We start from the raw sequence: 16,543 nt of genomic DNA, 5'->3' as shown, positions 1-16,543 counted from the left end.
GATAAATGCAGAACGTGTGAATTACCTGATGAAGTTTCAATGGCACAACTACATGCAACTCATTCAGTCTCTGCTGCTTTTCCCGTTGAAAGGCCTCCAGTTCCCCCTCTGCTGTGTCCAGGCTGGCTTCCACTGCTTTTGCCTGCAGAAGGATAAATTGTGGGCAAACACAAGGGAAGGAAGCATGGAAAAACAATGCTTTTTTTTTTTAAAAAAAAAAAAAACATGCTATGATGGATGAGTTTCGCTAACATGAGATTCAGCTACCTATTCAAGCAAGACTATGCTGAATACTTCTGCGCACATGTACACACATAAATGCCTCTTTACTGGAGAAGCCCTGTATGTATCAAGAAACAGCTGCTTTGTTTAGTATCTAAAACACTTCTAGATCTACAGAGCCTGCAAGATATATTTTATTGTGTTATGCCTGGAAATGCTTATTGATTCTGCATGAGAAAGAAACAATTCGGACGCAAATGTCAGACCCCAGGGCGAATATGTGGCAGCTGGCACTTAGGAAAGCCTTTAAAAACAAAACAAAAAAAGCTGTAAATTAAGCATATTTGATGGGACATTTTTGAGACACAATAAAAGGGAGCCTTGCATAATGTTATTTTGGCAGAACTCTCTCTCAATCCCAGATAACCTTTTAAATTGAGATATTTTTGAATTGATACAAATCAAATACCTCAATGAATGTAGAAGCTGAGAAAAAGCTAAAAGAAAAACTTACACGTGAGTTTATTTTATGATTACTGTGACAAAGAGCAGAAGAAAATAACTAGAAGCAAAAGAAATAGATGGAAGAGCTGCATTTTTTATTCTCCACTTATTTAAGCACACATTTGTGTTAGGACAAGGATGCTCTATATGTTCCATCCCCATAAACATGCACACAGGATAGACCAGGCTACACCAGGTGTTGCATCTGAGCCAGGGAGTCCAAATGCTGCTGCTACATAAGGATTAGACAGTTGGAAAGGAGCTGGACCTAAAACCTGGATCCAGCCCCAAAGCAGCTGGGGTTGGACCACCTTGATTTACCCATTTCAAGGTGACCCATGTTGAACCTTCTGCTGGGGCTGTGAGGCTGCACCCTGCCTCCACGCTAGCACGGCTATCTCTCCCTGAATAGAGGCCCTTCGAAAGGTTAGTATTTTGGTTTTAAATCTCAGCCAAATTCAGTATCATGGTGTTCTCACTCTGCTGGAAGCAGCTGATGCTTGCTGAGAAGAGGACACACAGTACCTTTTTGGCCAAGGCATCATATTCCTTTCTGAGGTTATCAGCAACTTTCTTCTGCTCTGTTAAAGCATCCTCAATGTCTAATCGCTTTTCACGGAGCTGGACGGTGTTTTGGAAGAGTGCCTCATCACAGCCTGAGAAGGAAAGGGCCATAGGACAGCTTAGTTTCATTATAACTGTACTGTAATTACAGGTTTAAGCTAGTTGCTTCTCCTACTGTGAAGGTTGCCCGTTGCCCATAATAATACCATGCTCTTGGTTCCTTAGAGCTTTGTCAAACTTCAACCATTTGGGCTGAGTATTTCCAAGATGGTGACTGAACATCTTGGATGGATCTTTTTTTCTTGACATTCAGTCCAAACAGTTTGTTTCCAGAACTAAACATGCACCAAAGGCAATATTAAATCCAAATGCTCAAAAGTTAGGTTATGTAACTAATTCAGTCCCAGAAATTAATGTGTGTTATAGTACAATCTTTAGGTATGTGAACATGTAGTTATTTATCCATAGCACCTTTCAGTATAAACGATGGACTTGCTATAGGGATCATTTATAGCTCTACTTGCAAAGGCAGCTGGGGTTCATAGGACCTGTTTCATTTGTTTCATACTAAGATCTGTGAATTTCTGTCTGACGCAGTGACTTCAGTAATACTTTTCAATACAGCGTTATCAACCCAAATCAGTTGGCATAATAAAAAGAAGTCCAATAAAGGACAAGACAAACGACACTTAAAGACACAAATATGAAGGTGTAAATGTAGCTTATTATTTCATCACTAAATTAGTAATTTGGACTGTTTCAATAAAAAGTACAAATCTTTTCTATTTCTTCCTAACATTTCATGAAAAAAAAAAGAGGTAGACAAGGAGTTAATCAAAAATCCAATTTGTGAAAATGAGGGGGAGTTTTTTAATCCAATTTTAAAACAATATGATAAGGCAATTTGATGGTAAATTCTAACTGAAAATAGAGCAATGTTGTTAAGTGGTCATTGATATATCACTCAAAGATTAAAAAAGAACCCTAAAGTAGGGTTTAGGGGATTAGTTTAAAATAGTTTAAACACTATTTAAGTCATACCAAAAAAAAAAGTTGCTTGCCTTTGTTAAACAAATGAATGAATAGGATTTTGCAAAATACAGCTCCTAACCATTCTGTTACCCACCAGAGACAAGCCTAGCAACAGGCAATTGCCACAGAAATCCACGAGGTGGTAACAAAGAGCTTAATTTAACACTACTGAAGAGTTTCCCCAGAACTCCCCTGTGCAGACATCCAGCACAGGGAGGCAGCAGGTTTCTGGAGAGCATCTGCAGCCTTGCTGCAGCTCTGCTCCCAGGAGGAGCATCTTCTCTACAGAAAACAGCCATGAAAGGTGAATGGTCCTTTACACATAGTAATTAATTGTTAGCATTCAGCTAAGTTTTACTTCTTCCAAACATTTTAATTAAGGTATTCTATACCACCAGTGGTTTCATTATCTTCACTGAGATTTTCTAAGGAGACAGGTCCCACTCAGGAGAAGTGAACACATTCTGACCCTTACTAATGGTGTTAATGTGAAACAAATAATGAGAAAATCTGTGTCTTCATTTTAAATGCAAAATATTGCACATAAAGCTAAACAGATAATCAGTCCAGGGAAATGATGGCTTAGGTACTCTTCGGGCAGACGGAGTCATCAAAGACTTCATCTTCAGATCCTGAATCTTCTTCATCACTCTCCAAGCTGGACTCTTCATCACTCTCCTCTTCACTCTCATCTTCTTTGTCTGGAAGAAAAGGATAGTACTGCTGGCTTGCAGAAGACCAACAGATCCACTAGCTGTGCACTATGCTGATGTACAGTGAACACATCCCCAGTAATCCAAGAAAGATCACCCTAGTAATATGTGGAGCCAGGCACCTTTTGCCAGCCCATTGATTTGATGATTTTACAGAAAAAAGCAAAGGAGAGAGAACACCCAGTAGCACCATATGCACAAGTAAACACAGGCACATTTTGGGGGACTTTCTTCAAGGATTTTTCTTCTCTTTATATGTGCTAGGTATTTGGAATTTAAACCTTGTGGGTTTACTTTTCTATTACAGAGGTTAAGCAGCCAAGTAAAATGCACAGAAGAACAAAAACTGTCACAAAAGCATCACTGTTGTCTGTACTTTTGCACATCATGTCACCCTTGAAATCAAAAATAAAGTCAGAGACAGTGAACATATATTTTAGCTCGATAACACTGCCTAGCCTTAATAGTTTAAAACCTAGTCAGTAAGATGAATGAAATCGTTTCATAATATGTTTAGTCCAGTGACTAATGGATGATTGTAGATTGGGTTTATAATCTCTCATTAGTCAATGGACAGATTAAAGGAAAATGTCATGAACATGGCAGATAAATCACTTATCCATAGCTCTTATTGGTAGCACACAGGAAGTAGCTATTAAAAGCTTGGCCTCTTCTTCCTACCAATTATCGATGTATCCTCAATACCGACATACAGGAAGTAAGTTTTAAGGGCTGTCACCAGACCAAATGTAATCATGCCAGAGACTGAATTGCATCACTTTTTATAATTGAAAATGGCTGCCACAAAATGTGAGTTTGCATATAAGCAAAAGCTGGGTAGGTCTGATCTATTTGGTTTTTTGAATGAAGCTGAATGTTGCATGTATCTAGGACTCCAGGTAGGTTGAGAGATGTTTACTTGATAGCAAGGAAGTATGTATAACAAATCCATAAACCAGGAAAAAAAAAAAAAAGTGTCTCCAACCTGCTTCTCTTTTTACTTCTTTCTTTTTAGTGCGCTTGATTTTTTTCTTCAGAACTTTGGTCAGGAAACGGGCAAACTTGTTATTTTCTCCAAGGGATGCTTGGAAGGTGGCATAAAGAGATTCCTCACAGTCCTGAAGCTTTGCAATCTCATACTTTCTATCCTTCATCTGTGCAAGGTAGCTATTTAATTTCTGCTATATATATATGTATATAAAAAAAAAAGCTCTTAATTTAAAGTATATGATTTGTCACTAATTCCACATCACTAAGTACCCATTAAAATACAATTATTAACATTTAGAAAAGTTTAACTATTTAAAGTTACAAGTGACCATTATTGAAAGCTTCTTATTTCTCAAAATTAGCATTGGACATTGGATCACTGCTAAAGGGAAGCAAACAGATGCCATCATTTATTTTATGGCTTGCTTTTGTTTCAAGCCACTCATTAGCAATATTATTAAATCCAGACACATGTGAACTACTTACTTGCATGGCCTTCTGCTCACTGAGGAGAGTGTTAACACGCCCCTGCAGAAGGTCCTCATGTTTTTCAAAGTTCTTCAGGAGAAGCAGCTCTTCAAACCACGTGATGTGGCACAGGTCAGCACATTTCATCTGCACATCCAGCTTCAGTTTCATGTGTCGCAGGAAGCGTAGTTCGGCATCAAAGTTTATCACCAGCGCATTGATCTGGAGCATATGAGAAAGGCAAACCAGGGCTAGGGAAAGTATTAGGAGTAGAGCTAAACATGTAAAGTTAGAGAAAGGAGCAGAAGGCAAAAATCCTCTTTGCCAAGTCAAAAATTTGTCCATGTTATTTACTATGAACTACTGAAGTGTTTAGAAAGACAAACCCAAACATGTCTCTGTTCTCGGCATAACAACACAGAAATCACTAGAACTTCAGAGAAATGTTTCAGTGCCTTCCACCATGCTCAAGAAAATATTTTACTCATCACACACAGTGTTCTGCAACAGCCTGACGCAGTTCATTGAGCAATCCTAGATATAGCAATAAACACATTACCATCTTCTGCCTTGACACGCTTCTCTCAGAATATTATTTACCAGATTATTCCACAGGCATTTACAGCTAAATTTGTACTAGCAGCTGCTATGTATATGATGGTCAGAGCAGCATTTGGATGTTCTCTCAAAACCTTCATACATAGAAACACAAAGGTGTCTGTGAGGGGTTAGACCACAGACTCAATGACCAAGAGAAGATGATTGAGGAAAGAAGATAAGAAGCAGAGCAAACCACCGAACAGTGACACACCTTCAGCATGCTTCCCTCTATACCCTCCTAAACTCTGACTTTAGAGACATCCTCAGCCTAAAGTGGTATGGTTGCCTTCAACAGCTTTGAATGGATTTTTTTTCCCCCTGAGTTTACCAAACTGTAGCTTTCCCCCATCCCAAAGTTAAAAGTGCCAAAGTTCAATTATTGTTGGATAGGAAAACTACTCCCATTTGCATGTTTTAAGCCTTCTACCTGACCATTTAATTTGATATCTCTCCTCTTTTAAGAGGTGATTCTCACTCTCCTTTTTTGGCAGTTCATGATTTTGTCATCTGTGTCACATCCCCTCCAGTTGCCTCATTTCCTAGCCAAAGATGCCCAGGACATGCCTTTTAAAGAAGCTTTTCCATGACTTCAAGCATTCTTGTTACTCTCTTCTGTACCTTTTCTAATTCTACAAAATTAGTTTCGAGATCAAAGGGCCAGGACTACATCGTATGTCTATGAAGGTACACTTTGGTGATACTTCATTTTTTCCCCTTCATCACTTTCCAAATAATTTCTAATATTCTATTTGTCTTTTTTGACCACTGAGCTCATGCTTTCACAGAACAATCAATAACAACTCTAAGATCTGTTTTTCAACTAACAGTAGTCAGTACAGTAATCACAGTTAGGGATTTATATAGATTTACACTGTAAATGTACTCTAGATAACATTCTCCTGAAATTCACAAAGGCAAGAGTAGCTGCAGCACTGAGTCAGAAGGAAGAGTTTTTGATTTAATTTCTGATAGAGTGGGATTGTTCAATCTGAAAAAATTAACTTTTGGTTTCCTACCCTTTTAATCAAGGTCTCCTGTAAGTATATGTTTCTTATCTTCTCTCTCTTTAAAATTTCCAGTTCCGTTTCTGTTGGTTCTGCCTTCTCAATCTCAAAAACCTTCGGCTGCTCTGTGACCACAGATGATACTATTTTCATCGAGCGCACACTTGCGGCCCGTGTCACAGGCTCAGTCTCTCTGAGGGAAGGACCATGAAGAAACCTTTCCCTGAAAACACCAAATGATGGAGACCCTTCCAACTGTTCCTGGAGCTTTGCCTTGGCCTCCTGCTCATGTTTGAACTTCAGGAGGATGTCACTGTCAAACTGGAATTTTTTTTCTGGAACTTCATCTGGGTGTAACTGAGGGATTGGGGGAAGAGGGAGCTGTTCAGATAAATCCAAGGCTGCCTGTATGGATTTCAGTTCTTGCACTAAACACTTGATTTCATCAATAATAGAAACCTTGAGATCCCGCAAAGACATGATCTGCTTGTTCATATTCGCTTTCTTCTCATGGATCTGCAAAGAAAAAGCAATTTTAGGAGGATTCCCCAGGGACACTTACATAGTACGCGATCTCCCTGAACACAAGTAATGGATAAGTGGCTTGTCATACTAACTTATTTTCTTTCCATATTAGCTTTCTTTTCTGTATCTTCTCTGCATATTAGCATTTCTTAGACAGCTGTCCCTCAATCAGTAGTATTAGATTCTTTGGGGCCCCCTCCCTTCTTCTCCTTCACAGAGGATGGCAAAGGTGTAAGAGGGAAAACAAGGCTCCCCCCATCCCTCAGTTCTTGACTTGATTGAGAGTTTATTGACATGAGATGCTGAAGCAGTGCAGAAAATGACTGAAAGTTAGCTGTGGTGTTTTATAAGATCCGTCATTTGGGCTGTCTCTCATTAAAAACAAACAGTATCTCTGGCTTTGATATGTGGCCCTCTATTCAGGCAGAAAGTAATAGTCTAACAAAGAGAAAATGAGATATCTACAGTGTTTTGTAAAGCAACCTTTATCATTGTGGAGAACAGACAAGGCACTGTTTACTCCAAAGGCCTGCTGAAGAGGGGAAGGTATCACTGTTCACAGATGGGGAGTGGGACCGGGCGTAGGCCGGGTAGTCTCTCCCTGCCCATGGACACACGCCCCAGCTTGTGCAGGATATGATAACAATGCCTTTGTCACCACCTCCGCTATTATCTGCTACCAACCACTTGCGGCCTAAACTAATGTCAAGAGCCTGACCCACACCAAAGCTGCCTCATAAATCAAGTGAAAAGGGGAATTAATATCTACAACTACATGCTGATCAGGCATGAGAACCCATGATGGGGGGCCTCCACTATTTAGTTCTCTAAATCTGAAGGGTGGAAACCTTTGTCACAAGTTTTGATTAATTTCTTTTCCCTTCCCTTTTGAAAACCCAGTCAGCAGGTTGAGCCCAGAGGAGTGTGTCAGAGTGACATAGGTTCTGGCTACTGATAAGGACGTCAAGAAACCTAATCACAATAGACATGCGCCTTAGAAGCATATAGAATGTGATAATAACAGCAGCTCTTTGGAGGTCCCTCTCAGCTGGTCTGGGACCCCCCCCCCCCCCCTTACTGCGTCCTGCACACTTGAGACCCTCGCCCGACGTGGAACAGGTCGTATTACCCCTGCTTGCTCTGTGTGTAGTGTACTGTGTTATTTTTACCCTGTTAAATACGGAACTTGCTATATTGTTTAAACTCTCTTGCTTAAGGATACTGGTGTACTTAATAAATATCTGAAACCTGATAACCGCCTGGCTGTTTGGTCAGTGAAGCATTAAAAGAAAAAAATACAAGTCACCCCGCTGGCCACGAGTGGTGTTTGTGACAATCATAACCACTACCAAATGCACAGTTGTACAACAATTCAAACTTCTTCGACACAGTCTTTGAAACAAAGCAGTTATCTCATATAACCTTGAAGATACGAGCAGTCCTCCATAAATGTAGGTCTGGAAGATGAGATCAGATTGTCTTTTATCTGTGAAGCTGAAAACACAACTACTGTAGGCCATTAGAAGTGGAACAAGTGTCTGAATTTTCAAAGTGTAGTAGATAGCAATATTAAATGCAAGAAAGTTGCATTCTGCAACCTTTTGCAATCGGATAAAAAACACTAGATGTCCAAAACAAATTCTCTCTAGGCCTTCCAACAATCCAGGGTCCCAAAGTCAACTGAGAAAACTTTGGGGTCAGCTGAACATTTTCCTCCAACTTGAAGATAAATATCCACTAATCTGAAGTGTAAGAGGCAAGAACTAAACAGCTGAGTGCAACAAAACCTATTAGTAACACCTTGTTTGCATCTTGACTGACCTGTAGACAGATCTCAGTAATAAAGGAGCACTGTATTCATTTACTCTCTTCACATGAATTAACAATAGAATGTGACCTAACATATTAATACATTTGTGAGAAACTTCTCTTATCTTGATAAAAGAAAGCAACCCTATACACTAGCCATCTGAAGTAACTGTAATTCTGCATCTGTATAAACCTGGGATTTACAACAAGAACTATTCCCTTTGTTTGCATTGGCTTATCCTACCTAATTAGGCTAACCACTGGGTACCCTGTAGCATCAGCACACAGTGAAGTACTGAAGCCTGGGCATTAAACTGATACAACAAATCCCCTGAGATTATAGCATTGCCTCTGTAATTCTGCGACCTCACTATCAAAGCAACTCAGACTAGAAGGAGCCTGAGATTAGGCAAGAAGTTCGCAAGGATAGGACTGGGGAAGATTCAAGACTTTTTTTTTTTTTTTTTTTTGAGGAATAGAGACACTTAGAGTACAATTTTCACATTGCGATACTTAGACAAACTATGCTGAGAAGAGGCTCCTTTGTCAGTAAGCATGGCAAGAAATAAGTCTCCATACCAAAAAGGAACTAGACAACACCAAGTCCAATGGGCATACTTCTTCATTGTTCTTTTAGCTAAAGAAATTTGTCCTCACTCTTCTGCACACTAGCTAAATAAAATGAAAAACCTATGAGAAGAAGGAAAATAAAAAAGTCACAAGGAAACAAACAAAGGTACTGCACAACATTTGAGCTTATTATGTCTTAGTGGTTAAAAGGCACGTAGTAACTGTGGGGGTACTGTCACAGGGAGGTAGCTCCAAAACATCTGGTTTCCCAGGAAGATTCCACTGCTCAGCACCCAGGAGCAGTGATCCCTCAAGTGCAAATATGAAGAGGCTACTCTAAAAGGACCCATCTTTGCTCACATCCCTGTTTTCATATAGGCATTTCATAACAGGGATTATTTAGCTCAGTATTTTACAGAAAGCATATCAATGAGTAGATGATAGGATTTGTCTGAAAAATTTGAAAGACTGATGTTCCCGCTGAAGTGCTGGAAAAGGTAAGTTCTCCACCAGCTGAGAGTTACTCTGGATTGATCTGAGCTTGAGTTTCATGAAGCACTAACAGTTCGCAAGAGAAAAGTTGATTTGTAACTAAAAACTGACTTGACACAGCCTATCCTTCAAGGCTTCCCACATCCAGTTCGATCTCCTTTCAAAAAATGTCATCAAGGACTAATACGCTATCCTCCCTCTTCCAAAAAGGGGGGCATTTTCACACCAGTGAATCAGTTTACATACCAACACTTCCAGGGATGCAAGCTGCATCATCTTCTTCTCAGCGTTCATACGCTTGTGTTCAGGGACCCTGTAGTCAGCAGCAGTCTTCAGCTTATAATCTCCCATATTTTCCTGTGCTTCTTCAATGTCCTGAGCATCTTTGGGATTCTCATAGTCATCAGTAGGTTTGTTCTTGTATCTGGTAGGTACAAAACAAAGCAGAGCTTTAAGACGGTAAGCATATAGATGAAGAAACAGGGTCATTCGATACCTTCTGACTTGTGCAGCAAGGCTTGGGAGGTGAGTTAGGGATCAAGAGGGAATCGCACACCTCTTTCATAAACCAACGGTTACTTTGAGAAAAATAGCCTTGCATATTTGAAGGAAAACCTCAGGTAGATTATTTTTCTACCCAAGAACTCTTGTAACATAGACCCGCCATGGGACAGCTTAAACCCTGGCACTTGGACTGAGTTCTAGGTTTAGAGAGTACATGCTGATCCTGTTCTCATGGACCCATGTTTCAACACTCTGCCAAGCTGCAGCACAAAATACCTGATACTACTCTCTTTATTGTTAAATTATTAATAGCTTCAGAACAGCTTGTGCACTGACACTGCATTGGTTCCATTTCTTGTGGTTCATCTCCTAATGAAGAGCTTCTGTACTTCCATGAAGATTCAAAGATTTCTTGTCCCCTTTTCTTGTCTCCCAAGATGGGAGCCAGCATGGAGTGCAAGGGCATGTCACAAACCCACTCTCAAGTAAGGGTCATGATTTCAGTGCAACTGATTTATCCCAGCTGTTGCAGCATCTGCTGTGTGTGGCACTGGTAAGATTAACTGAGGGTTGACTGTAATGGTCTATTGGGTCCATAAGGCATCATCAGTTTAGACACCCTCTCTTACTTCCTATCTGAAGATACAGCTATCTAGCTGAACCCGTGATCACTTCAAATTGTTTAATGCTTTAAGAAGACGAACCATGGTAGTTAACTGAAAGATTTTAATCCTCACTTGAGACTCAGAGGCACATAAAAGCTCATCAATTTTAATTATATCCATTACAAGAATAAGAAACTAGGCAGCGATAGGATAGCCCTGTATGACAGCTAAATAGAATTATTTGACCTCAGACAAGAAGCAGAACTAAAAGGGCACAGATTCTGATTCAAGACTCACAGTTCTTCCCACTCCTCCTTCCTCTTCATGATCTTAGCTCTGACCTTGTCAGATTTCTCAACAATTCTTTTGATTTGCTCACGCTGGTTTGCTATAAGACGTGTGGTCACCGTTCGTACCTCTGACTTTTTCAGCTTTTCCGCCTCTGATTCCCCCTCGACAACTCTAGCAGCTGGACCAAAAAATAACCACATGAACATGTGAGTACTGTGCAACACAGTGCAGTCCCAACTACTGGAAACCCCTGGGATAACTCCTATAGAGCTGGCATAGATCAGGATGCTCCACCACAGTGAATGTTCTGAATGCATTCAGGTTGTTTGAGTTCACTCTTAGTCACATTCTACCCACAGAGTTGACAGACTATTGCTGACATTGACTCAAATGTGGAAAACTATGTATGTATGTCACTATGTAACATACTATAATTTCTTTAGCTTGGATTCAGGAAAATAAACTGAGATGAAGGACAGAAATCATATTAATGATAAGCTTTAAATGATCACCAGTAGTCCTTTGCATATGCTCTGTCTTGCTCAAAATCTTCCTTTGTTCTGTCTCTTTCCATTCTTGTTTAAGTACAGTCTTCTTCCATGTGCTACGTTGCTTATCTTGGTAGCATTTCTCAGAGATTGCTAGGAGTCTATAGGTAGAAATCTTATGATTGCTTTGAATAGCATGAACAATGACAGCGTCAAATTCCAGTGAGTCCCGAAACCTGAAGAACCAAATTAGACAGAACTGTCTCCTGTCAGCAGGAGCAACTACCATTTTTCCCTCTATGACCAAAAGGACATGGGTAATGCAATATACTAATTACACACACAATCATTACAGGTAAATACACAACTCAGTAACTAATAGTGCAATGACATCTGATACTGTCTATAAATTTTCATCCAATCTAGGAATGGAGATGCTCAAGAATGAACACATGAACTGTTCTCTCTGCATCGAAACTTGCACCTGGTTCTTCAAAGGAGTATCTTTCATTCTCAATTAAGGAGTGATTAAAACAGGTTCATTGAAATGTCCTCGTCAGTGGAAGACCCAGTGTTACATGCTCTATGTCACTAAGGTATTTTTGTTAGCATCTATGATTTTTATTTTTATTGTGGATTTATTTTTATAAATTCATATTTTGCAATAATGCTTACATTTAAGAAAACAAACCAAAAGGTACATCCTGCACTTAAACTTGTGTTCTTGGGAAAGTTCATTTCACATTTTTAAATTGTATAGAGTACATCATGTTTTCAATGACACTAAAATATCTGACAGACATGCACCATGCCAGAAGAAGAAGGGTTCATTTCATAGATTATTCTTCAAAGTTTGAATAAGAGTTTTTGGATCTTACTGAACTCACTGGCAAAACACAGACAAATTTATTCTCTGAAAAAAAAGTTTTATTTGTATAGAACTGAATCAGAATTAAGTTACTTTCTTGATCTGCATATCCGAATTCTGACCAAGAATTCAAAAGAAGTAAGCGCGCCCAGATATCAATGCATATTCTAGTGTATGTCCCAAACCAAATAAGAATAGAATCGTAACAGAAAAGGAGAAATATTGATTATAAAAGAAAAAACATTGCATTCTTCTTCCTTCTGGCACATACAACTTAGTAGACAATAAGCCTCATGCAAGGTCAGCAGGAGAGGTAGAACAGAAGTGGTACTTACCGATTCTGTAATTTTTGCAATCCAGTCAAGTGTTTCTCCTGCTCCCAAGCCATCTCCTTTTGCATCAACTGGATTCTCTGTGCTATCTGCCTATCCAGCTCCTCAAATATCCTATGGTCCATCTCATACTGCTGCAGAAAGACAGAAAACCCAGCATCACAGTACCTCGGCTACAAGGTTTTGGTATGAAATGTTTTTGCCCAGATACCAGAGTTCCACACGTAACAGTCATCTACTTCAGAAGCTATTCTGTCTTCATGGAGAACTAAGTTTTTTCCATATGATTCTTAAATGGCATAAATTACAAGCTGTGATTTAGAACTCCTGGCAAATTATATATTCATAGGACTAGCTTGATTCACAAGGTTGGACATCTTTGGCTCTAACACACTGGGTAGCAACATTTTGGAACAAGGAGCCTCTAAAGGTAAATGAACCTTATGAAAACCATATGTACCTCTCTGTGCAGCTGCATATGCTTTGGCAACTCCTGATTCTTTTGAAGCAAAGAAAGAAACTCATGTCTCAGTGCACTTAACTCTTCTCTTTTCTTGCTTTTTTTGTCTTCAGCTTTCTTCATTATCTGTTCATACTCCTTTTTCTGCTTGGCTTTCTCAATGCTGAAAATTCATGAAAAAGGATATGGCATTATCTCAGTGGAAGAGAATGAAGATCACAGTTTGTGTAATGTTTTAGCTTTCCTTGATAACCTTAAACTCCCAGTGAACTGAATAGTTCTGAAGGTAACTTAGAATGCAGCACTAGCCTCTAAGCCTTCCAGGGAGATGCCAATAATCTTACTATGTATTTGTACAGCCCTAACATCCTGGGGCTCTGACCTTGGCCATGCGTTGTCTCTGTAGTCTGAAGTTAAATAAGTCTCAGAATATCATACTTGAATTACTTCCACAGAACAAGGACATGAAATGGAAGGAAAAGCTGAAAAGACCTTGTGTATACTGAGGGAATAACCCAAATTCAGGGTGAACCACTCCCCACCCCTCTTAGGAGGCAAGAGGAGATATGTGGTTGGAAGACAGAGCTACCAGTGCTTGGAAATCTCTTTCTTCATTAACCAAGCACTTCTTACCTGTAGGCATTGGGATCCTCAATGTCTTCAGCAGCCTTCTCCTTCTCAAGGCCACTCTGGAATAAAAACATTGTCTTGCCTTTAAACAAGCAATAATAGTTTTAACAGATAAGACTGTTACAAACATTGAGAGAGAACTCCCATTGTTTCTCACAAGTCAGACGATGCTTGGAAAACCAAAAGAAACCTTCACAATCCAGGTTGCTATACAGGTCTTAAAAATTAGGTTTTAATGTTTCAAGAAAAAAAGAAAACCAAGTTGTTCTACATATAAAAGAACTAATGAAGCCTAGTTCTTATGGGCAGAAAACACAAATCCTGTATCCTCCCCATATACATTTACCCCAATGTGACTGCATGTCCCAACTTCATTCTGTCCCCTGAGATCTTTGGTTCTCTGCTCCCCCAAATCCAATACTCTACTCTTCCATCACTGCCAGGTTGACAAGAGACAACACATCCTGGGCTAAATCCAAATTACATGTGTAATTCATCTGGTTTGCTTCTGCTGAATCCAAAATGGATTCCCAGTTATTAGCTGTGAAGAATGAGATGGATGGACATTGCAATTGCACAAGGCTCATTTCCTTAGGAAATCATGCTCTAAAAAAAAGAGGTGGGGGGCTATCATCCTACAGTGAATACAGCGGTACTAAATTGATCTGTAATATAACTCAATTAGTTTCAGATGATTTGTATTTGATTCTCTAAGAATCTCATTAAGTTTAATGATGATGGAATTTTAAAATTCTTCCACATGACTTCCAGCTAGAATAGATACTTAATGAAGATTTACTTTGATAAGGAAAAACTCTGTTAGGATGGTCATTAAGCAATGTTGCTAGCCTGAACAATAGAAATTGCAGCATAAAGATCTTAATATAGAGCTACTTACATATTAAAAATGATAAAATTACATATATATAGCTTTATAATTGTATATTAATCACTAGTTGTGATACTGGAGCTAGCAAGGAGCTGATACCATGGTTTTCAATCATTCATTTAGTTAAGAAAATCATTGTTGAGTCTATTCTCAGTGTTACATATTCCTGATATTGGTAAAAATTCCAATTAGTCATAAGCAGTTCTAACTAAATGACTAAAATCACAGCTGTCCTTACATACACAATTTCATCTCTGCCTCGCTTGCTAAGCATCTTTCCAAAAGTACTTTCCAACTAATGCTGAAAATATTTAAAAGTTGAAATTCATTATCTTGACACTTTAAAGAGTTTTAAACTACATTGAATGTAGATCATCTCCAAAATTCATTGTGCATTATAGCACTTCCTTACTCAACAGCTCTTACTGCTTCTTTTGAGTTAGATTTACTTAATCCAGTGATTCAAGGAATTTTTAAAATGTGTGTAATTTTGAGATGATTCAGTAAAGTTAGAATATTTTAGAGTGGATAAGAAAAGTCTTGCTCTTCTTATGTTTTATCAGAAGGACTGTTATCAAGCTGCAGTGTCATCTGTTCAAACCTGCTATACATAATGAGCTGCACAGTGATTACAGAACACATGTAGAATCATTACTCCTGATGCCATACAAGACTGGAAGAGCAATAGGATCAGCATCATGCTGTGCTATTTTGTAAATTTTAAAAATCCAGCTTGTCAATTGTATATTTATTGTACCAAAACCATTGAGGAACTATATATTTGGCATTCTCCAACACTGTGTCTAGATCCCCCACCCAGAGCAGAATTGTATTTTACAGAAATTAAATTGAAGACAGATATTAAATATGCAAAATCTTTGTGGTACTTTCATCCTAGGAACATGCATGATTATACCTTTGAGTGGGAAAAGGATAGTAGAATATTACACACGAACAAGACAGACTTTGCATATTTGGAGGGAAGCATAAAGCATACAGAAGGAGCAATTCAGACATAGGGCCTATATATTAGGAAATGTTTTGTATGAGCTCTTTTTTCAAGTTGCTTTGGAAACAAGATCTGCAATCCAAAATAGTTGAACTGGGTTTTGCCCATCTGCATCAGTTTCATAGTAAATTGGCCTTATTAAGTGAAAAAAGGTAGCTAGGAATGTATATATTTAGAGTTGTTCTGGAATCAGAGCTGCAGGTCTTCAAACCTTCCAAAAAGAGTTTGGGGAATCTTCATTTAGTGACTTACCCTTGGAGAGGGGATTTTGGCTTTTAGCTCTTTGTGAACATCCTCTGGAGACAAGATGTTGAAGGCAAAAATGTTTCCATCTCCACCACAGGTAATCAAAAACCTGTCATCATAACTAGAACAGATCCCCTGGATCTGGCCATAATCATTGTCATGTACACTGAAGGACCAGTATTCCTTCAGGGTATTTGCTGAGAGGTCTTTTTCTCGGAGAGGATAAACACGCAGTGCACCATTCTGCATCCCACAGAACATCAACAGTTTGCTGGTACTGTAAAATAATTAACCAGAAACAGTAATAGAAGGTGACCTGTGACAAGCAAGGTCACAGCTCAAAACATGCTGCTTCTAAAGAACAGCTCATCTAGCTGAATAAATGAAACTTTCCAAAGTTTGTAAAGTGGGAGGAAAGTATTTGGACCATTTAAAGTAGGCATGATGCTACTACAAACTTCTGGCAAGCTAACTGGCTGCCCAGGAATACTCCAACACCTGCTGGGCATCATGGAACTTGTCTCAGCCCTGAATTGTGCAGGGTAACAGAGAGTAAGGTCAGAGATGGAAAAAAAAAACCCAAACAATTTCCCCTCCCAGTTCTCCATCTAGTAGGATTAGTGGAGAATTAGGTTGTGGATAAAAGTTCTTCTGATCTCAACCTACCTCCTTAAATGCAGATCACACCTGGCCTTATAGGGAATATAATAACTCTCAGAGTTTGCAAA

The 16,543-nt window shown here is 39.1% G+C and overlaps 1 protein-coding gene across 7 annotated transcripts in view; it reads right to left on the bottom strand.

Annotated features, from left to right (window-relative positions):
* The window catches only part of CFAP44 (cilia and flagella associated protein 44), a 44,694-nt gene that overhangs the window by 4,504 nt on the left and 23,647 nt on the right, over positions 1 to 16,543 (bottom strand). For 3 of the 7 annotated variants that reach the window (XM_064520466.1, XM_026093994.2, XM_026093995.2), the window contains 13 exons: positions 15,822 to 16,092; positions 13,675 to 13,730; positions 13,042 to 13,204; positions 12,585 to 12,715; positions 11,406 to 11,617; positions 10,900 to 11,071; positions 9,740 to 9,917; positions 6,110 to 6,613; positions 4,512 to 4,715; positions 4,021 to 4,216; positions 2,913 to 3,023; positions 1,252 to 1,382; positions 26 to 142 (listed from right to left, as the gene is read on the bottom strand). In XM_064520466.1, coding sequence (XP_064376536.1) covers positions 26 to 142; positions 1,252 to 1,382; positions 2,913 to 3,023; positions 4,021 to 4,216; positions 4,512 to 4,715; positions 6,110 to 6,613; positions 9,740 to 9,917; positions 10,900 to 11,071; positions 11,406 to 11,617; positions 12,585 to 12,715; positions 13,042 to 13,204; positions 13,675 to 13,730; positions 15,822 to 16,092 — 2,446 coding nt within the window. The remainder of the gene's footprint in view (positions 1 to 25; positions 143 to 1,251; positions 1,383 to 2,912; positions 3,024 to 4,020; positions 4,217 to 4,511; positions 4,716 to 6,109; positions 6,614 to 9,739; positions 9,918 to 10,899; positions 11,072 to 11,405; positions 11,618 to 12,584; positions 12,716 to 13,041; positions 13,205 to 13,674; positions 13,731 to 15,821; positions 16,093 to 16,543) is intronic. The other 4 variants (XM_064520446.1, XM_064520457.1, XM_026093996.2 and 1 more) reach the window with 4 other exon arrangements.

The sequence above is a fragment of the Dromaius novaehollandiae genome, chromosome 1 (genome assembly GCF_036370855.1).
Source record: "Dromaius novaehollandiae isolate bDroNov1 chromosome 1, bDroNov1.hap1, whole genome shotgun sequence".
NCBI classification, from domain to species: Eukaryota; Metazoa; Chordata; class Aves; order Casuariiformes; family Dromaiidae; genus Dromaius; species Dromaius novaehollandiae.
Note: the sequence above shows the minus strand (reverse complement) of the source record. Positions and strands in the feature narration are given on the sequence as shown.